The 22,738-nt window shown below is 45.1% G+C and overlaps 1 protein-coding gene across 4 annotated transcripts in view; it reads left to right on the top strand.

Annotated features, from left to right (window-relative positions):
- Positions 1-13,181: 13,181 nt before the first annotated feature.
- Positions 13,182-22,738, top strand: part of MPPED2 (metallophosphoesterase domain containing 2) — a 111,007-nt gene continuing 101,450 nt past the window's right edge. The window contains exons 1-2 of one of the 4 annotated variants that reach the window (XM_038137680.1): positions 13,182-13,496; positions 18,418-18,660. In XM_038137680.1, the coding sequence (XP_037993608.1) occupies positions 18,533-18,660 (128 nt within the window). In that variant the 5' untranslated portion in view covers positions 13,182-13,496; positions 18,418-18,532. Of the gene's footprint in view, positions 13,497-14,073; positions 14,370-14,589; positions 14,653-14,695; positions 15,668-18,417; positions 18,661-22,738 lie in introns of those variants that run through there. The other 3 variants (XM_038137683.1, XM_038137681.1, XM_038137682.1) reach the window with 3 other exon arrangements.

Genomic DNA, 22,738 nt, shown 5'->3' with positions numbered 1-22,738 from the left:
ACACTTTTTTTTTGGTGTAAATTATTTATTCTGCTAATTTAACAGCAAACAGTCCTGGCTAGTGAGCTTAGTGAGGCAATTTCATATGTATTGGTTGTAGGTTAATTATTTAGGGATTGAGATATCTCTGGTAATGCCAAATAAGTATGGACCTCATCAGAGAAAGCAATTGAATGCGCCCAGCTTTTCCAAATCTCAGATCATGCAACCATTATTTGATGGTCATTAAGTTTGGTGTTTTATTGCAAAAGAACACGAATGTGTTTTTTTGAGGTAGCCCACAAGTTAACCCTTGTAGCTCCTTTCCCAGGAGGTTTTTTTTTTTTTTTTTTTTTCCCCTAGGAGCTCCCAGTCAAATTTTTGATCCCTTTGAGCCAGCTGACCAGAATGTTCCAATCCACACATTCTGTTCTTGTGGAAATGGAGGCTGTTAAGGATGTTTTTGGATATGTGTCTTGGGGGATAGCTTAATGGTTTGGAGGCTTTAGACATATGAATGCTGAGGAGGCCACAGATAAATCACATTTAGGACTACAATAAACACTCTCTGCTGATTTTTCTCTAAGGTGGTGTGCAGACACACAGTGGAGCTGGCTTCCCTGCTGTAATTGTCACTGTTTTTTTTAGGGAGAGATTTTGATGATAATCATTTGTAAAACATGAAATATCTTATGTCCTATAGCATCACTATCCAGTTTAATGGGTAGTGTGTAATTTCTTTAATTCAATGAGGAAAACATTATTCTTATCAGGACTTTTCAGCTGACATGCCATAACTGGGTGATTCATCTGAGGGAGTAGAGCCTGGGAAGACAATTTCAGAAAAGCAGAGTGAGGAGAAGGCTGTGAGCAGGGCTTGGTGTGGATAACACATTGAGGCATGGTTGTTTCTATTCTGCCATCTTTATTTCTGCTGCAAAATTACACTCTGTGCTGTGCTGTGCTTGGCTCCTTAAAAGGTACCCTAGAAAGCCCTGCAGGAGGGCAAGAAACTCTCATGTTCAGGTTCTGACACCTCTTCAGTAGCTGCTGGAGGTGTTTTATTTTTTAAGATGGGGTAATCTGCTCTGTAGGCTGGTTTTTGGGGGGCAGTGGGTGGTGAGGTTTGTTATTCCTTCTCTTAATGCTTGATTTGGGGTGTTGTGCTTCTGTTTGTGTTTAATACATGTGTGGATTCGTTTTTAATGTTAAATTTAAAACAAGTTGCAGGTGGCGGGGAAGATTTGAGATGCTCCTTTCCTTTTCCTAAGGCAGTTCCTTCTGCACTTTTAGGTCAGCCTTCACAGAAGTGCTTGCTCCCTTAGAGACGAGCTGAAAAGATGCCCTCAAGAATGGGTTTGTTAAGGTCTGTGCAAGGTTCCAGGTGGCTGTGGGGTGGAATAAAGAGGTGCTTTGTGCAGTATCTGCTGTTGTGTTTGAGGTGCAGCTCTTCAGCAGAGTGCAGAGCAGGTAGGAATGGCTGTGCAGAAGGTGTGGTGCACAACTACCAAGCTGCATTGCCAACTCCTGCTTTACTCCCTGTTGTACCTGGTGGCATGGACACAAAGCTCACAGCCTATCTGCCTGGAAAGGAGGGCGCAGGACTGATTTGGATGCAGTCAAACTGATCAGGGAAACCTGAAATAAGGACGCCTGACAGATTCAGGGGTTTCTGGGTGGAATGTAACCTTTAAAAGCCTCAAGAGAATAGCACATGGTCTTTCAATGACATGTCTTTCAATGAGTTCCCGCATTTTCCATTGTTCTTTGGAATTAAATGTTTAACAGAGATTCCACCTGCCTGTTCCACAAGTAGGTCAGCATTTGATAACTGCATTAAAATTGTAGTTTCCTAAATCCTCTCTCTCACTATAATCCTGCCTGTCCCTCTCAATTTTCCTTTGTTCTAATGCGCCGTTATGGAGAAAATGTGGAGTCCTTTTTGAATTATTTCCGAGGTGTTGCCCACAATGAAGCTGTTTTGGTTTTGGTTTGGGTCACATCTCTTCCCCAAAAGCCTCTGAAGATAGACATCACAGACATGATGCCACATAGGAAAGGTTTTGTCATGTAAAAGTCCATGTCTTTTTGTACTACTCTGGAAAAAACCCACAAAGCGTTTGGGCCTGTGAAAGTGTCTTAAAGAATATATTTGGAATATTTAAATATATTTGGTAATTTAACTCTTCAGCCTAACATTCAGCTCATTTTCAATGTAACCTCTCACTTCTGGTGTGACATTACTGAAAACCTCCTGATTAAAGCCAGCTCTCTTATGCATACTTTACCTCTGTGACCTATGAGTAGCTTGAAACCATTTGAACTCTGTCTAAATTGGATCCCCCTGGTTGTAAGTGTTACTGCATGTCAGTTCTGTGTCAGTTGGATGGAAATCTTGCTGCAGAGGATGAAAGTTCACAGCTCAGTATTAATCTACTGGGCAAACTACATCTAATGCCTTCAGTTTTCCTGAAATATAGCTCCTGATGACCTCTGACAGGTAAAATACAATGCAGGATTTTCTAATATTAATTTTCAGTGTAGCTATTTAAAATAAGGCATGTATCATCCTCCTGTACCAAACAAATGCTGTGAGAGACAAAGTTAAGAATAGTGACAAGTGGATTATTGGATGTGGAGACTTTGGTTAATAAAATATGTCTAGGTCCATTACTCCACAATTGTCTTGGAATAGGAAATGCAAATCCTGGCTGTGCTAGAGGAGGGTGTGTAGGGATGAGCTGCTGGCTGGGATTCCCGTGGTATCTCTTGGATGAGACTTTCAAACTGCTGTGTGAGCCTGAAAAAAAAAAAATCCTGCATGGCTTCTGGAGCAGGCAGCATAAATCACTGAGTGCTGGTGGAGTCTGTCTCCAACTCACAAACAGGAACTTTGGATTTAGCACCAGCTACTGTTTTAAAAGAGAATCTGTACAGATTTGTGCAACATCCAGTGTTGTTACACAGTAACAACAGTGACACCTTTGCTCTTGTCATTGTTAGGGAGAATTCCAAGTACATTACATTTGGGTTTGCTTTTGAAGGGGCTTTTTGGGCTCAAAATCCAAGCCTAAAAAAGGAAAATGTCCGATAGGTGCAGGTTTGTAAGTCTGCAACTTCCTCTCACTTCTGTTTAAACTAACAGCAAAACTCATACCTCTTTCATAGCAGCAAGTTTGACTTCTAAATATTTATTTAGAGTCTGAAAGGAAATGGATCCTGCATTCCTTGCAAATCCCAAATTGTCTCTAAAAAGAGTGGGATTTGGTGGGAAGACAGAAATCCAACGCTGAGCTCTGCTTTGCAGGGGGATGCTGCCGGTGCTGGGAGGGATGCTTTTCAGGCACTAGGCAGGAATCAAATCAATTTTTCTCAAAGCCCTGCTGCAGTCCCACTGAGAACTGACCAAGTGTGCTGTGCTGGGCCTGGAAGGAGCCTTGGGCTCTGCAAGAAGCCTGGGCTAAAGCCCTGTGTTTAAAGAGAAATTTCAGTCTATTGAGAGTGTACCTATTCAACAGCATCTCTGGAGCCCTTCCAGCTCCTCTGGTTCTGGAGCTACAGTTTGTCTTTACAAACATTGCCACTGGATAAGACAGATAAAGTATCCCATCTGATGACTCTCATCCTGTCACTTCTCTCAGGGAAGTACCAAACAATGGTAATAAATCAGAACTGATATGGCCAGAGGTATTTTAAGACAGTGGCAGTCGGATCAGTTCTTGGACAGTTCAGGAGCGTATTTTCCTCTTGTTTCTATTTTTAAACCCAGGCTTCTAAAATTCTGACAGCCTGGCTCCTTTTCCTGTGACTCACACAAAGAAATAAATTTTTGATTACAACATGTGCAAGGGCCCAGAGCCCAAAACTTTCAAGTTGTCTTCTGTCAGAGGCTCTGAGGCCTGGAATTGAAGAATAGATATCAGATGTTGGAGGAGCTCTCTGTGGGTGCAGAGTTGGGGTCACACTCGTCTCTGGGAGACCAGAGTTCACCCAGAGGCAATGCCACAGGACTTTTCTCCGAGTTCCTACACACTTTCTGCCATAAATATAGAATTGCAGCACAGGGACTCTTGTAACAATGTAACCAGAACAAAGTATTTGAAGAAATGGAAATGATGCAGCTTGCAGACTATGGCAATCTGGTGGCTGGTGGGCTTTAATCATTGATTTTTTGCTTTGTTAATTTGGCAGTATTGAACGTTCAGACCCGACAAATAGGTGGAAAAGAGCACACTAATGAAAATCCATCAGAAAATAAGGGAATGCTTCAAAGCACCAGGAGAGTGTGCAGGTGGATTCTGGACTGGAGGAATCAAAGCAGGGACTGACAGCAGTGATCTCTTCCCTTGCTGTTCATTGGCTCACACTATTCATTTTGATAGAGACCCCCAGATATGGAGGAGTAATTTTCCCTTTGTAGAACTCCCATATGTGGGAAATTTTCTTCTTAAGCTTACAGAGGGCTTTATGACAGGGCAAACTTGAAAAGAGTAGAAAGAAGCCAACAACAGTGAATAAAATACTATGGTTTCACGTTTTTTTTTGCATATGAAACAGCTGGCTAAAAAATCATGTATACTTAAAGTTTTTTACGTCCACAGCTGATGTCTAATCTCAAAAATAGGAGCTTGATCTCAAGGCAGGGCAGAATGTGTGCTCTTTTCAATGTTATCAATTTAACTAGAAGTGAAGCCAAGGATTTCAGTGGCATGTATGTGATGCTGTATTGTCTGCTCAACATCAAGAGCAGCCCTCAGCCTGAAGCTTGGACAGAAGCTTAAGTATACATTTTATTATAGATTTGTCCTTCTTAAGGCTAGCAGTTTCTAAATGGGAAAAAATCACTGTCAGATGATTAGCTTATCTTGCTGGTGGGAAGAGACACAAGCTGATCTGGAGGAGTTGTGTGGCTGGATTTGTTTTTAAAGCTGGAGTGTTTTGTAGGCTTGGTCCTATACTGGATATGGGCTTGTGGAAAGCTGGAACTGATCCCCTCCTTTTTCCTTTGCCTTCTGCATAGCCACATTGGTGTTTTTCATGTTTTCCTTTCCCCGAGGTGGGACATCCCAGTGGGTGGGGCACTGTGACAAGGGGGCTGGTACAGACAGAGCCTCTGCCAGCCGCTGCCCAGGGCTGTGCTGGGTGAAAGTCTGAATGCACAGCAGGAATCCACAGGAGCCCTCCCCGGGGGCACACCGAGGTACCCTGGTTAAATTCTAACTGAGACTTACGGCTGATCTCATGAGCTGGTTTTCCCTGAGAAGGCAGTTTTCTGAGCATGATGGCAGTTTTGGATGGATCACAAAAGTCACAAAAGATGGAATTGAGATCAGTGGGTCTGAGGGGGCAAAGAAACACTGAAAGGAGGCTCCTCACCTGCATAGTCTGGGTTAACTGGCAGAGAAAATGACTTTTTAACACAAAGGCTTTGAGGTCACCTCATGGGAAAAGAGATCAGAACCCACACCTAGATTAGTTTGGAAACCCAAATGCATTACCAGAAAGCCCTCTCAGGATTCCACTTAGCATTTTTCTAAGCCTCCTGTCTGTATATTCCCTAGTAGAAAGGAATCTTCTAGATAATATCTTCTAGATATTAGATATTATTAGAGATCAGCTTTCTAATCAGGCTTATTGATAATTAATCTGCATGTATCCACACGCAGAAACGTCTCATTACGATTCTTTCAAACACGATCCAGGACATTGAAGAGATGTTTGTGTCTGCTCATTTTCCATTTCATGGTTTCTGCCATCCCTGTGTCATGGTGGGGTTGAAGGTACAATTTAGTTACATTTTCAAATTTTAGAAGCTCCTATTTGATATCCACTGCTCGAAAAATGTCTTTTGTACATGAAAATGTTGATGACTGTAATGAGGGATACATATTTTAATTTAATAATAACACTGTTTCTGTAATTTCTGTGTGTTTTGTTTTGTTGTTAATTTGTGTGGGTTTTTTGGGATTTTTGTGTTTGGTTGTTGGGGTTTTTTTGTTACTTCCCAGTCTTTGCTCAGCTCTACAAGCACACTGAGATGTGTCAGGAGGAATAACATATAGCTTGCAGTCCATCATCTGCATTCCCTTTGCATTAGGTGTAACACTGGCATGAAAATCAGAGCCCCTGCTCCAATTTTTCCAGCTGTCTCTGTCTCCCTGTGATCTTTTTGTACAAATTTTCTGGCAAGTCTACAAATGTGCACGCTTCTATCCCTTTCTTGGGCATACATATGCATTTTTCTTTCTCAAAACACGGGTAGAACTAAATAGAAAAATTCATTTTTTTCCCCAGTAATATGAGTGTGTTTACTGATGTAGGCAAACATCAGTAAACAAAACATACATCTAATATACAAAAATTACAATATCTGCTTTCTTTGTCCTCTTGCTCTCAGATCTCTATGTAAGTTTGTTTTGTTTTCATTCAAAATGTATGACTAAAGCAATATCAGGATCTTTTCACTGCCATCATCAGGTCTTATTTATACTTTTACAGCTTCAGAAATTGTTAACTTTTAGGCAATAAATGTCATCTTACTTCTGAGGTCACATTTGTTTTATTCCCCTCAGTAATATTATTGCTTTAAAACTGTAATATGTTTTCTATTTTGGTATTTTCCTGTTGCCCCCAGGGACTCGAGCTGTAACTAGGATTGGCCACGGTGCTGTTCTTACTCTGCACATGGTTCTGGGTAGGCAGGAGAGAGTGCCAGGGCTGAACATGATATTCTGTTGGAGCAGCTCCTGCCAAGGTTTTGGGCTTGAACAATTTGGAGGAGACGTGATGTCACTGTCTCCATCATGTGGGTTTGAACAGCAAAGTTGTACTGTATATTTGTTTCAAAAATAACAAATAAAATAATTTCTTGTGGGTTTCCCTAGTTTTTGTGTCTGCTCTCTGGTTTCACGGCCTTTGCACTGTGTCGCTTGTGTCCTGGTGGTATTTCTGTTTCATTATTTTTCAAGCAGAGTTTGATGACACTGATTTAGCACTTTCTCACAGTTCACTGCTCCAGTTGCCATCAAATTATACTTGTAGCTATACTAGACACTTTCATCATCAATTTCCATATGCCTCAAAGACGTGCAGGGCCCAGTTTGCCAACACTGAACTCAAATTCCAGACAATGACTGGAATACAGGATTTCTGTTCCGAGGGTGGCTGAAACAAAGAGTGCAACATCCCTCAGTTCTTAGCAAGTGTTTTCAGCCTGGATGCATTCAAAATCTAGGCAGTAACTGGTAAGGAATATTGATTTTTTTAAATGCCAAATCAAGGGGTAAAAATGAGCATTGACCAGAGCTGATACCGTAGGACCTTCACCATTCCTTCCCAGAAAGCTGTCTTACATTAGAGCACTGCCTGTGGATTTAAGGTTTGCTCTTTCCCCACAGAATGGGGGGATTCCTAAGCAACACGAGCTGTATTTCCTGTACAGCAGAGTCTGATAATGATGATAATTAGCACACAGTAAAGATTTTGGCTTCAGGCTCTTAGGTTTATGTGTACCTTCAGATTAGCAGTGTTACCAGGACATTGAAAGTGACAAGGCTCTTGAGAAAGTCTTTTCCTTCATTTAGGGATCTTGGTTGCTCAGATTGGAAAAGATGTCCAGGTAGGAACACCTGACACCTTTAAAGGCTTTCTGTTGTGCTCATCCTACAATTTTCTGTCAGGGTGCCACAGTTCTGACCCAAAGGGAATCTGGATGAACCAGAACCAGCTGCAGATTTGCTGGAGAGCATGGTTCTTCATGTCTGTCAAAAGCATAAAGTTAATTATGCAAGGCATGAAGTGAAGCTCTATTTGTTTAGATGTAAAGAGGTTAACCCTGAGTAGCTGTTGACAATATTCATCATCATCATCAGATTAATTTGCCAGCAAATCTGTAGTCTTCAAAAAAAATATGTATTGAAGATAGCACAGGAGTAATATTCTCTCCTCTGCAATATCATGTAAAATGGTTTTCTTGCACTGAGAAATAAGATCTATTTCAGGTTTGCAATTTGCTTTCCATGTGGAATTTTGACTGATTTGGAGAATTTCATACATAACTCTCCATGCAATAGGGACCTTCTCTCAGGAATAGAGAGAAGAATTTTTCTCTGTCTGCAGGAATTTCAGTTTGTAGAGCTTGACATTTGAAAAATGCGATAGAAAACCACTTGACTGAATCTTCTGTCTCAAGTCAGAAGGCCAGGGGTAGAGTTAGTGTAGACAGGAGGCCATCTGGTATCAGTGTGACTCCTCAGACCCATGGGGACACAGTTCATGTTACACCCAGGAACAGAAGCCGTGTGTGACCGGGGTCTGCCACAGGAGAGATAATCTCTGTGATGAACAGGGAAGGGAGTTAAATAAGTAAAGGTCAAGGAGAGGAAAGGTTTGTAAGACACTCTTCTGTAGTAGCAATGCCTGTTTTCTGACACACCATCAGATTCTGGAATTGTTTGGTACAAAATGGGCTTTGAGTGCCTGAGCTGCAGGTGAATTAAACTGAAGGTTTTGCCATGCACTGGCTTTGACTCAATGAATAATTGAGTCAAATAATAAACTAATTAAATGATAAAATGATCACTTGGGGGAAAAGGCCTCCACCTTGTAGACAGGCAAATTGCAATGCAATAAATAGGATGTTAAACCACCCGCTGTTGTGTATTCCCTGCCAGAGCTCACTGACCAGAGTGTGACCCCCAAAACCTTTCCTTGAAGCGTGCCCTGAGCCTCCAGGACCGGGGAGCTCCTGCAGTGATGGCTGTGCAGGAGCTGCTCTCCATCAAACAACACTTGCACCGTTACGTACGTACAAAACTGGAGTCACTGCCTTCTCTGTTGTGAAGAAATAAATCACCCATGGATCCTTCTTAATTCTGAAAAAAGAATGTTCAGTGGAATGTTCAGGGGGGGAAAAAAAGTAATTATTTATTTTCCAAGTACCATGACTATCAGTTACACTGGGAGTTCTTAGAAGGACAAACAATTCTCCTCCAGCTGGGTTTTTTTTGCATCGCTTTATTTTTACAGAGGGTAAGTAAGAAAATTCCAATCAAATATTTAATTTTATTTAATTTAAACGGGCAAGGCAGCAGACAAGCATTATCCTGTGACAAAGTTCTGGCCCATCAAATGTAAAAAGACTGCCCAGAGGGCAGCTGATGATATTTCCTGCAGTAATCTTACCTGATGCTCTATCAGCAGAATAATGACATGCTCTTCTGTATCTGCAGATTCTGACAGAAGGCTCCAATTTCAGTTCCTTTTGGCAATTGTCATTTTCCTCCCAAAGCTGGTGTGTTTCTATGGAAAGGCTGTGGGTTCTTTCTGAAGTGTTTGCTGGAGTATTGAACAGTTTATAGGCCTGTTTGTGAGGGGGGAAAGTCAGATAAAAATTCATAATGGGACAGATTATGAAAGTCCAAAGCCATGAGGTTTGGGGGGGGTTCAGCTTTTAGGAGTCAATTAGTTGCTAGTTCCAGCCTGCAATTTTGTTAAGAAGCCCTAAGAGCTAAAAAACTCAACTTGCAAAATTGGAATCCTGTTGTTTTGATTTTTTTTTCTGTTTGTTTGTTGTTTGTAAGTAATACTCTGTTTTTCTGTTGCTTTCCTGTTGTTGGCCAGCATGCACACCAAATGCTCTGTGACTTATGGCCTGCAAGTGAAAGAACAGAGCAAGGGAGATCTATCCAAACATATTCAGCAAATCAGGAACATTGTGGGGCTCAGTGGGCCATGAAGCCCAAACTAATGCAGTTTTCTTCTGTTGTCTTCTGTTGCACAGTTAGGGAAGAATTTCTGCTTTAATGAGGGGAATGAGCCTGTTAAGATACAGTTTTTGGTAGAACTGCCCTGGTCTGTGCTGACATATTATCATCATTGACAAATCCAGTGACTTTCTGGTGAAGATTACTACCAGCAGCCATCCACTGGACCAAAATCTACTTTCTTAAAATATCAGGAAAATGAAAATATGTTAGGAAATGAAAATATGCATTGTCTAGTACTGTACCAGCGTGTCCCAGTCTCTGCAGGCTGAAACTGAATTGCCTGCAGTGCAAATGAGAACCTTTGATGCTCTGATCTTAAAATGGCTAAATAAAATCCAGGAAATTGAAACAAACAACTCAAACCCCTCTGGTACTGTGTCCAAAGGAAAAATAGTGTGAAACACTGGCCTGGCTCTTTCAGGAGGTGCAGCACATGCTATGCCCAGCCTTGGTCCTGCACTGCTTTCTGCCAGCACAAGAATTCATGACACTGCTGCGGGCCACACTGGGGTCTGCCTCAAAACCTCTTCTGCCCTTATGGAAGGAGCCTTTTTAAAAACTGAATTTGTTCTTCATGTGTGGTTTGTGTGTGTTTGAAAGGGTTTTTTTGTTTTGGTTTTGTTTGAATTCCTTTCTGTGTAAAAGATCTCTCGAAAAATCTGATTATTTAAGGAATGAGTGCTCCGAGGTGGGCTTGAAGTTATACTTTCTTGTAGTGCTTTACAGGTACTTAGGAATTTTTTTCCTGAAGTAAAGAGCAGAAATAGGTAGGTGTCTGTGTTTCAGGGTGTCTGAAGTACCCTCTGTGTGTCTCATAAGCTGTTAGCTCTGTCCTGTGCTTGGCAGAAACTGGAGGCAGTGATACCTATGAAATGTATTAAAGATGACATAATAGATGGTGAAGAATGGGTGTGCTTTTCTGGATTCTATAGTGTTTCATGATTTTTAACATGCATCTCCTGAATCTGTGCATTTGATGATGATCACTTTGGATTTGTACAAGTGAAAAAAACAAAATCCAGTGCCAACTCTGAACATGACTAAAGTTTCATGTATAACATACCTTTCACTATCATCAATAGGCAGTATTAAGGTAAAGAAAAGCTGTTTGTTCACTGTTTTGAATTTCACCCAGCTAGAAAAATCAGTTCTGTGACACTGCATTTACTTTTTAGGTTTCTGAATTTATCTCTGAAATCCTCTTGTCATGTGTTTGTTAAGAAATACATGTTCCAGCCATAATATGTATACTTTATTTTTGTGTACTTGCATTTTGATGCTGCTCTTGTGAATTAGTGAAGAAAGGCAGCAGGATTCTACTCCTTCCCTCAGAAAACCCTTTAATCAGTTTAAGTAAAATACTTTTTCCTTCCTATAGCAACTCCGAGGCCAGCACGTTTCTAAGGTGAGCTCTTTGGAAAGCATACTGAAAACAAGCAGTTTGTAAAAGGGAAAAGTTCTGCTGGGTGCCCTTAACAGAAAATGTTTCAGAGTTTGTCAAGTCCTGTATGAACAAAAATGCTCCTGATGAGTGTATTACAGCTTGCTGTTGCTGCTGAGCAGGTATTATTGTGGAAAAGGTGTGACCTTTGAAGCAAGTCCCACTCTGGATTCATAAAAGCAAAACCCAAATACCAGGAACGTTGGGGTTGCTGTGTGTAAGGACTGGCGAGGCAGGGAAGTGCTCACCTCAGTGCCAGGGAAATGTCTGATCTCTCACCAGCTACCAGGGAGAAGGTCTGTGAGCTTCCTAATTTCAATCCCCTATCCAGGCTTCTTCCCTGTTTCTCTGTGCTAGGAGCTCCTTTTGTAGTGCCGAGGGCTCCAGATGTGTAAAGACAAAACAGGAGAAGTCCTTCTGCTGTGAGCGTGGAGAAGGGATGCAGCAGGTTCAGGGTCAAGCCTGCTCCCTGTCACCTCCCCCTTCGTGTTCCTGGGACCAGGGAAGCTCTCCTGTTCTCTTTTTTCCTCAGCTGCTCGTCTCTCTCCCTGTCTAGTCCCAGCAAGAGAATTTGTGAAGTGGGCTGGGCGAGGAGGCTGCCCCACACCAGAGCAGAAGGTTTTTCCTGGTGCTGAGTGGATCAGTTTCCCCAGTGGGGTTCCCAGAGTGCAGGGACACGGGTGGGATGCTGGATTGCTGGTTTTACAGCTGGGTCACAGTAAGTCAGCTCAAAATACTTGTGCAGCTATGGCCTCAGACTCTGTTCCAGGAACAGTTTCCCTGGAAGTGTTGCTTTGATTTGGTCAGGAGCAGGACTCATCTGTGGGCCGTTTTGTCTGAAACAGGAATTTTCCTGTGGTGGTTCACAGAGCTCACTTCTTTCAAAAGTTATAATGACAACTGTAAAAAAAATCAGAGTGAAAAGGTAAATTTGGGAAAAAAGTCTTATGCCATTTAGTCTTTTTCAGGTTGATTTTTCTTACTTTGCCATGTTTCTAAACAGGACAGTCCATCCCAGTGGATTTCTGCCTGGCAATACAGAAGACCCTTCTCATGGCTTTCAGCAACAAAGAAAAACCTGTCTGCTTGCCGTGCATATCTGAAGGTTGGCTAGAGTCAAAATTACTTATTTAAAATATATAGGTCACTTATGCTCACTATTAGAGGCCTGCTATTTATTTTCTGTCTGCTCAACTATTCAAAAATATTTGGGCTTGCTCTTTCTTTCTTTCTTTCTTTCTTTCTTTCTTTCTTCTTTCTTTCTTCTTTCTTTCTGTCTCTCTTTCCTTCTGCCTTTCTTTCTGTCTGTCTTTCTCCTCATTGTAATATATTTTTGGAAGTCTCCCCTTTCGATTTGCTGTCTTGAAACTAAAAGAACAAACACGTCAAATCTTTACTTTGTTACTGTTGTGGCTGTTGACACAATTGCTGTGATTTTGGCGGGGGTGGGAGGGGGAAGAAAAAAGGGGAAAAAAAAAAAAAAAAGACAACAGCCACATCCCTGATTTTATTTTTCCATAGGAAAGCCCTAGTTACCCTAAGACAATGCTCGGCCTGAAAGGCGAACCCTGGTGTTTCTGGTCGCTGAGGTGAGCTCACCTACAAAGGAGCAGGGCACCGCATCAACACCCGGTGACGAAAGGTGCGGCGGAAGATGCGAAAACCTGTTCCGAGGATTTGGGGTTTTTAATTGTTGCTGTTATTAGTTGTTTATTTTGTCATCTCGGTGGGCAGCGGACGGGCCGCTGGGCGATGCGCGGCGCGGGGCCGGCCGTGTCTGGGCGAGCGAGCCGGGCGCTGCCCCTCGGCGGGGAGGGGGTCCCGGGGGGGCTCCGGCTCTGTGACCCCGGCAGGGAGAGCCGTGCTCCAGCGTGGGGAGCCTGTGCAGCACTTGGGAAATGCAGCAGCGCTCGCTCCCTCCCTCCCTGCCCGGGGGGGCGAAGTGCGAGGCAGCGGGAGGAGCCGTGCGTGTCTCCGTGTGTGTGTGTGTGTGTCTGTCTGTCTGTGTGTGCGCGTGTGTGCGAGCAGCGCCGTGGCCGCCGTGTTTCCTGGTGCCTGCTCCCTGACCCCAGTGGCAGCCCCGATCACTGCACCGCGCCCGCCCTCGCCGCCGCCCCGCTGCCGCTCCCGCAGCCGGAGCCCGGCCGGAGCCGGAGCCGGAGCCGAGCCAGGGCCGCCGCCGCCGGGCGCCGCCGCGGGGTCGGGCGCAGGCTCTGCCCCGGCCGCGCCCCCGCAGCCCCATGGAGCGGCCCCGCTGCCCGCGCTGAGGCGTCCCCGAGCCGCCCGCAGCGGCAGCCGGCGGAGGGAAGGTGAGCGGCCCCGGGCCGGTGCCGGGAGCAGGGGGGCACGGCGGGGGCAGCGGCGCACAAAGCGGCGGGTTAGAGGTGCCGTGTCATGGGCGGCAGCGGGGGGGGCGGGCGGCAGCTCCGGCGGCGGCGCCGGTCCAGCCTCCCGCAAACAATGCTGAGCGTGAACGCGGCCGCCCGCGCCCCCGCCGTGACCGCCCGAGCCCACCGGGTCGGGTCGGGTCGGGTCGGGTCGGGTTGGTGCGGCGGCAGCGGCGGCGCTTCCCCGCAGCCCAGGCGGCGATGTCGGCGGCGCTGAGCCAGGCTGCCCTGCCCCGCTCCGCTGCCCAGGCCGTGCCCCCGCTGCCCTCCGCCGCTGCCCGGCCGGGCGCAGGGGCGGCGGGGCGCCGGCGGCCCGGGGGCGGAGGCGGCGTGCGGGGCCGGCGCGGGGGTTGCGGCGGCGGGGGCCGGGAGGGTAGGCCGGGGAGCTTTGTGCCGGCCGGGGCCAGCGGGCGGGCGGCAGCCGGCGGGCGCAGCGCCGAGCAGCCCGGCGGGCGCGGGGACGGGGCTGCGGGCGCGGAGGGAGCCGGGGATGGGGGCGGGGGGGACACGCAGCAAAAGTAAGGAGGGAAAGGCGGGTCGGCTCGGCGTTCCCCGGCGGAGTTGCCCCTCGCCCTTTCGCCGGCAGAGAAGCCGCTCTGAAACCCTGATCCCGGAGGCCTCAGACACTTGGAGCCTTTGGAGGGGTCGGGGCCGCGGTGCGGGGGTCGGCACCGCCGCAATAAAAAGCAGCGGGCATCACCCCCCCGCCCGGCCCCGCCGCGCTCGCCCGCGGCTGATGAGGAGTTCATCGCATCCCTCCCCCGAGCCGAGCATCCTCCCCCCGCAGCGCTTTCGGTCCGTGGCACCGCGGGGACGGGGGCGACGCGAACTTTGTGCGGCGCGGCACGTACGGCGCAGACGGGGCAGAAATGCCCCCCGGTGCCGCGGGGCGGGGGCAGGGCAGGGCAGGGGGCGCGGGGCGGGGGCTGCGGCACACGCCGGGACGGGGCCGCGCCGGAGCCATTGGCCACCCGGAGCCATCAATCACCGGGGGGCGAGCCCGGCGCCCCGCGGGGCCGCGGCCGGGGCGGCCCGGGAGCCGGCGGCGGGCGGAGGTGGGGAGCGGCCGGGGGCCCAGGTACCGGGGGTCCGCGGCGGGGGAACGGGGCGGAGGAGAGTCGGGGTCCGGCCCCCCGATGCCTCCGCCGGACTCGATGGGTAGCCGGAGCGCGGAGTTGTCGGCAAACTGCGGCGCAGCATCTCGGGGACCGCTGGTGGGTCCCGCGGGGCCGGGAGCGCACCGTGAGTGCCGGGGGCTCCGGGGGCCGAGGCGCGGCCCCGGGCGGCTGCAGCGTGCCGCGTCGGGGTAACGGCGCCGGGATAGCGCACGGATCACCAGAAGGTGTTGACACGGGGTTAACCCTTCGCGGCTCCTGCCTTTCAGCGTTTTCTGCTACAGCCCGAGCCCAGCTAGAGGCGAATTTTTGAAATTCAGATGAGGAAGGCGTAAATATTTTATTTGGGGAAATGGTTTTTTCGCGTGCCTTCGTGTGTATAGGCAGGGCTCGTGTGAGTGGCTCTCCGTGCGATGTAAGGCTACATTGAAATTGACTTACCTGTGCGGATTTCGTGGCAGTTTTTCGACAGGGCGGCAGTGCACAGGTTTACAATTAGCTGCACCCGCCTTTGGGCCAGCCCTGTTCCGAAAAAGCGCCGGTTTATACCTGTGACGCTGGGCAGAGTGTACAATGGCACATCTCCTGTCTCGCTGCCGGTACAAGTACACGCTGCAAAAGGCAAACAGCCTCTATCTGGGAAAAGGCAACATGCTGAAAAAGCGTCATTTGGGTTTCTAATATAGGCATTCTTACTTAAAACTGCCTCGAAAGGCGCAGAAGATATTAGGCGTTGTTTTCCTTGATAGATGGGAAGATAATCCAACTTTTATTTTTTTGTACTCATCTCCAGTGTGTAACCTTCAAGTAGGGCTCACAGTTGGAGAAAGAAGAAAGGTAGCGATTCGAAGAAGTCTCTTTTAATTTCTTTTTCTTTTTTTTTTTTTTAATTTTGGGCCTAAGATACGTTTGTTTTAAAGTTTTGAAGTGTTCAGCTTCTTTCTTCTGTTTTCTTCAGAGACGTTCACAGTAAAGAAGGTAATAATTAGATACTTCTGATAGTTGAGCTGTAGTACTCTATGGAGTATTAAATGGAAATTAAGAGAATTGACACAGAAGCCAGCTTCAAATTATATATATTTTTTTTACCCCCAGTCTGGCATTTGTTGTTGAATTTCATTTTAAAAGGATGCTTTGTTCAGCTTTGTCTCAATTTAAGTACAGATTTATTTTTAAGATTAAAGATTAGAACAATGGGAAGCAATTGCGGCTTATACACTTATAATCTGACTGAGAGTCAACTTAAAAGTATTTAATACAGCTTTTTAAGTGTCCTCTTGTCATTTGTTTTATGCCAGTTAGTTGTAATTTCTTTCTGTAACATGGACTGTTACAAACATTGTAAAAAATGCCTATTATCTTTATGTATAATTCATTTTCATGAACAAATTAGATTTTTCTTCCATGAGTGAACTATAATATGAAATTTAATGTTCTGACCTTTCTTATGCTGGGTTGTTGAAAACAGTGTCATTTAGCTTTTTTGAAAGCCCAAGCATATTTTTGTTGTTGGCTTAATGCATTGTTTTATATTGTTGCTTTTAATTGCGGAAAGAAATAACATTATGCATGTAATTTTCACACTACTTAATATATGAAGGCTCCAAAGTTCTTGCAGTGTAAAAGAAAAGCTCCGTATTTTTTTTTTCCTGGGAGCTCTGATGGTCTGTCTTGTTAATGACAGTCATTTCTGTGGCAGGAAGATGTTTTCATTTGTATTTACTTCTCGGTGCAGGGCAATTATGCTGCTCTGCTGTTGCACACTCTTCGTAGTTTCTATCTCAAAAGAACTGCAGCGCTTGGAACAGGACTGCAGTTTGAAGCAGGTGTTGTGTTTTACTGCACCGCACTGTAATGCAAAATAACACTGAAATACAATTGTAAAGGAAATTCAAGAAACAGCTGCAAACTTGGCAGTGGTAACCACTACCACTGCGTTGTGTGAGCAGTTCTTGCAGCATCTTCCATCGCATCTAGCACAGCAAAGATGTGTTCCAGCAAAGCTCACCCTTGATGATTTTTGCTGCTGAAGCCTTGTTCTCATGAGAGAGGTCCCCATGGTCTCACAGGGAAGGACCAGGCTGTAACCACAGTTGCAATGCTCTACCATCTCTAGTGATGTTAGTTTTGACATTCCTTTTAATTTCATCTTCATAATTTTTTTCTTTTAATTTTTTCCCTTTGCTTTTTTTCCTTCCAATGCTAAAGAAGATGATGGTTAGAATCCAGTTACTAGAATGAAGGTTGCAGAATGTCTCAACCCAACCAACATATGGAAGCCTACATAGGCCTGAGGTGGTAAAATAGTAAAATAAATGGCCTATAGCAGGCCATCTGCCATTTGCAGAGCGTTTTCATCGTGCCTCGTGCCAAACTGGAAATTAGTCTTTGTATTAAAAATATATTTTGAATACAAATCAAAGATTTCAAATGCTCAGCATTACACATGGCAAGCACATTTCTATCTGGGAGCTAGAAAAGTCCAAGGAAATTGCACTGGAAAAATACTGCTTGGTTTGATGCTCAGGGCTCAAGTCATTCTCTTCTCTTTCCCATCTCTTTGTCTACCCAGTAAGCAAGGATTCATTTTTGTGAAATGCACTCCAGACAGGGAAAGGCCACTCTTGCACGTGGCAGCTGAAGGGAGGAATTTCAGTGGGTTCCGAGAGTGGTGATTTCACCTGAGTCCTGGAGCTAGCACAGCGTGTCCCAGCTCAGGACCTGCCTCGTAAACGGGGCTTTTGCAGAGCTGCTCATCTGAAAGCATCCTTCGACCACGGGCTGGTCAATTCCCAGAGAGCCCCTCTGAAAGGAAGGCGGCTGAGGTGTCCTCAGGTTACTGAGAGATCCAAGCTCGGCTTTTGCGCAGCAAGCTCAGCGCAGCGTGTTTGGGAGGTTCTGGCTCTTGGGTTGTGCTGATACCACAGTGCACATCCAGGCCTAACTCAAAGTGTGTTTAAGAGCACTCTGAGGAAGCCAAAGACAGGGATGCAGGGAGAGGGAAGAGCCTGTTTCTTTCATTTTACGCAGAAACATTTATGCGTTAAATCACGCTGAAGTCAGATAAATCATTGCTGTCTGCTAACAGTGAGTCCAAACCAGTTGCAATGCTAGTGAGCTGTAATATGGATATTTTGTTAACATTGCCTCGATACTCGCCTTTTTCTGGGCACTCTTAACACCTCGATTCAAAGGTATTTGGGTGTGCCTTTTGCTGTGCAATTGTAACATGTTCTTTACATCAGTTTCTTGTAAGTTTCTCAGCTGTTAGTAGTGTTCTAAAGCCACAGCAGCGGCTTGAAAACAAGTGTGAATATTTGTGGAAAGTCTGTTGTCCTTCAGGAAGCTGGGTCCACTTGTGAGTTTTCGTGGTTGCGATTAACACGAGATGTTATTTAAAATCAAGGATACGAAATAAGGAGTATTTAACTGGAGCTTTCAACACAGATATTTTATTCCACCTTCCCCCACCCCCTGAAGATAAACCCTTACTTTAAGCATTCATCCTTTGGATGTGTCTAATGATGATGGAGTTGGATGATGAGGTAATTAAAAAAAAACCAAAGCGAATAGTAATGCGTGGAGCGGGGTGATGGGTACATCAGGAATATTGAAATCTGAACAGGTCTCAAATCTGCATGGAAGTCAGGAGAGCGTGGAGCAGTAGGTCAGTGTGTGTTTACATCTCACGGCTCACAGCAGCGTGTGCTGTCTGTCTCTCCTGGCAGAGGTCACGGAGTTGATGCGGAGCTGCTGGGAGTCGGGATCTGCCCGGAGCACAATGCCCTGCCCTGCCCCTGGCCTTGGGAAGCTGTGAGCTGCTCATGTCCATAAGGAGGAAGGATGGCTCATGGAATTCCTTCACAAGGCAAAGTTACCATAACGGTGGATGAGTACAGCTCCAACCCAACGCAGGCGTTCACGCACTACAACATCAACCAGAGCCGCTTCCAGCCTCCCCACGTGCACATGTGAGTATCCCCTGCCCGCCGTGTGCCTGGCGCCGGGACTGCTGCTCCCCGAGAGGCTGCAAAACTGGGAAATCGCCCTCCTTAGCCACGGGAGCTGAGAGGCAGAATGGCTGGCGGGTTTTGGACCCGCTGTGTGCCAGGGCTGAGGAGCCGGGCTCCATCCTCTCCTGGACGGAGGCGCTCGGTGCCACCACCTCGGTGGGACTCGAGCTTGTCACTTCCCTGATCTCGCTTTCGCTCGCCTGAGGGACCCATTGCTGTAAGATTTCAGCTCCCTTCCCCCAGCGCTTACACTCAGCTGCGAAATAGGCCTAATTGGGACTAATTGTCCCCCCCGATCAGTGAATCCTTTGTCCTGCCGGTTGCGAGCGGAACGTGTGCCGCATTCCACATTCCACCCGCAACCTGCCGCACAAAGGAGCCGGGGCTGCCCCGCGGCTCCTCCGGAGCGCTGCGAGCCCTTCCAGCAGCTCCCTGCAAACTCCGGCCCTGGCCCAGCCTCGGCAGCACCGTGGCGAGTGGGGAGCTGGAGGTTCCTTCTTCCCTCGCCTCGCTGTTCCCGGCTGCTGTGGCACCCAGGGTCGGCACCCAGGCACAAAGGGCTGCTTGCTCTGCAAAGCACCAGTTCCAACTCTGAATTTCCTTCCCATTGTTTCGTGGGGTTTGATCTTTATCGGTTATTTATGTGAAGGTTCTTTTTCTCTTAGCATTAATAGACTGAAAAGCACGTGAAACTAAAACAAAGCCGACATCCCTGGACATCCTGCGAGCCATTGTTAGGCAGGATTTTGAACCATGTCACACTATTGAATTTGATAAGGATTTTGCATAATAAGGGGGGAAAGTTGTATGGTACTTCATTGCATTTTTGTTATGTAGAAGCCTGCCGGAAGAGTCACAATGTAGGAGTTCAGCACCTTCTAATAGGATTTCGTGTGGTTACAATGTTCCTAAAGGCAACTTTAGGAAGGATGCTGACGGGTGTCTGTCGTGCATTCACTTTTCAAGGTGGAAAACTTCCCATTAATTACATTTGATTTATTACTTCCACGGTGATGATGTAACTTTGATTTTAGAAACATTTCCGCGTCTCGATTCACTTTTCAGACCTTTTGCCAGCAAATTTCTGGTGCGTGTTTTGCACTCCAGGCTGGGCTTCTGACTGACGTTAAGTACAAATCTTATTTAGAGAACGAATTCAAAGCAAACAAAAGAAAATCAGAAAGCAGTTTTAAAGAACCCTTTCCTATGGCTGTTACTTCAGTGGGAGCTGAATTGTGGACTAAGTGTGGCGTTCAGCACTGTAAAAATTGCTCATGCTTTGTTTAAAAACCCCACAAACATACAGGCACTCCTCTGAGGGATAGTGTAAAATGATACTAACTTGATGGGTGTCGTGAAAGATACTTGTTTGGAAAAACTCTGTAGTTGAAATAAACACTGAAACTTCAAAGTACGGTACAGTGACAAAATTTTAAATAATTCTTAATTTTAAATACTGCAGCTTCCTTAAAATCAGAAATTTGGGTTCAGCAGAGGGTGCGGCACATGAAAGGGAGATCAAAACTTGGGAAAACTGGCAATGAATTAGTCTCAGATTGACAGTGCAAGCAGAGACAAATGTTCCAGTGCATGAGCTGAGTTCAGGTACAGGTCGGGATAGCAAATTACAGATTTTAGAAAACTTGTTGAGAAAGAAGAGAGGGGATGCTACACCAGGTGGGCAGAGGACAGCAAGGAAATAAAGATCTGAGTGTGAGTGTGCTGAGGGATTGTGTGGTGTGAGAACAGAATTTTTGCTGGGGGGGAGACTGGATTATGTGGTAGCCTCAGATGGAGTCTCTCTTTGGCTTCTTAATGTATTGTAATGTGTTCGTCTGAAAGAGGTTGTCATCAAGTGAGAAAACTTAACAGAAAATTGGTAAAAGCAGTATTAACAAAGAAACCATGATCTTTTTACCCCGTTCTGGCTCTGTTAGTGCTACATTGCTGCAGCTGCCAGGATTGATTTGATTTGGTTTTACAGTCTGCTTTTCTTTGCTGTCTTTTAAAGTAATGCTTCTGTGTGGTTTGTTGGTTTCTTCTTCTTGGTTTTTTTTGTTTGGTTTTTGTTTTGTTTTGTTTTTTTTTCCTAAGAGGGAGTTTGAAGAGGCTTTATTCTCCAGCGAAAAATTTATTTTAAAAATCATGGGATGAAGAGAAATGAGTGGAGCAACATGGGGGCTGAGTTTTGTGCCCTGTCTGTGAACAGCAGGGCAATCTATTGCTGCTGACATAAATCAGGAGCTGGGTGCAGCTTAAGGACAGTGTTCTTTGCTAAAGGAAATATTGGTTTTAGAAGTGATTTCTTTATGGATATGCTGTGCAAAGGTGAGAACTGGTTTCTTGGCCTACACTGAGCCATTTACAAGGTCCTGTATCCTGTGGGCCTAACTCTGATCTTACAGAGAGTAGAGGAGAATCCATGGAATATCACCAGCATAAATCTGGTGAGTAAGGCACTACTGGCACTAATTTGCCACTTCACATGTCCTGGGCTCCTTCTCACACTCTTATTTTGTGCCTTTTGTGTAGTTCAGTCAGCTGGGATAGAGTTCTCTTATCATGGTATGTATTTTTTATATTCCTTAGTCAATTTGTTTAAGCATAGTGTCAGGTAACAACAGAGTATTTATCACAGCTCCCTTTGCTTGGGCTGGCAGCAACAGCAGTTTTGTCTGTGTAACTTTTGAATCAGTTTGTCCAACCATTTAATTTCATTTAATTTCATTTAATTTCATTTAGTTTTATTTCATTTCTCTACTAATTAATGTTTGAACAGGTATTCTAAAGGCAATTTTTACTGCACAATTGTTTTGCATAAAGGGATGTAATCTTAAATATTATTTTGCCATCTTGAAGCGATGCTCCCACCCACACATTTCAGTTACTTTCTGACTGTTAAAAAGTGCTTGTATTTGGTTGCTTTGTCCAGTTAGTGCTTACTTTCAGTTAGTTTTAATTAACAGCATCATCTTAGTTCCCTGCTTTCAAGGGCAGCTGCAAAATAATAAATAACTGCACTATAGTTATTAATATTATAACACTATAATATGCTTCTCTGTGCTTCGTGTTGATTACTATTCTTTTGAAAGCTTTCATACTTTCAAATTTTTTAGCAAGAATTGTGACTTTAAGAGGGAAGTGCTTCTTTCTCCTCAGGTATATAAGAGTATGTTTGTGGAGGTTTTTTGGTGTTTGTTTGTTTATTTTTTAAACTAAACCAGCTTTTAAGCCTGTTTAGACTTTTTAAATATTCTGTATGAGGCTGCTAGCAGTGGTACCAGCAGTACCAGTGGGCAGCAGTAGGATGCAGCCTGGGGACAAATCCAAATTGAAAACTCCTCCCTTAGTTTTTAACCAGACAGAAAAATCTTCCTGTTTAGGTACAACACCCCGTTTACTTGCAAGGGGAAAAAAAAAAAAAAGAAAGGAGTGAAATAAACCTGGTGTTTCTGTTATGGGAAATGCCCCTTTGGACAGGCCTGTCTGGTGAGGATGAGGGAGTTTTGGGAAGATAAAATAATAAAATAGCTGTAGCCTGAGCTGCTGCAGGCTGAGCCTTTTGGAGGAGTGGTGGCTTCTTTTTGGGGTGGTTTGAATGCATGTTAACACTTTGGTATGGCTTAAATTCAATAGCAGGGGAGTGAGAAAGATAGGGGTTTCTGTGCCTGAGCAAAAGTCCTCTAAATAAGTTTATTCATACCTGGAGATGCATTTTTCAATCTGTAACTATATAATTTTACTGCCTTTTCTGTACTAGAGCAATCCCCCATGTGAATATTCTTGTTTTAAAGAGTATAAGCACAGTTTTATGTGGGTAGAAATATATGTCTGGTTGAATAAAGTACATAAATGTCTGTGTAAATATGTCTATATAAATATGTCTATATAAATATATATATCTATACATATATATGTATATAAATTTATATTTTTATATATTTATATATATAAACCTGAAACTTCAAAGTAGGGTACAGTGACAGAATTTTAAATAATTTTAAACTTAGGTACTGCAACTTCCTTAAAATCAGAA

This window comes from Motacilla alba, chromosome 5, assembly GCF_015832195.1.
Source record: "Motacilla alba alba isolate MOTALB_02 chromosome 5, Motacilla_alba_V1.0_pri, whole genome shotgun sequence".
Lineage (NCBI taxonomy): Eukaryota > Metazoa > Chordata > Aves > Passeriformes > Motacillidae > Motacilla > Motacilla alba.
This window is presented reverse-complemented; position numbering and strand designations above follow the sequence as displayed.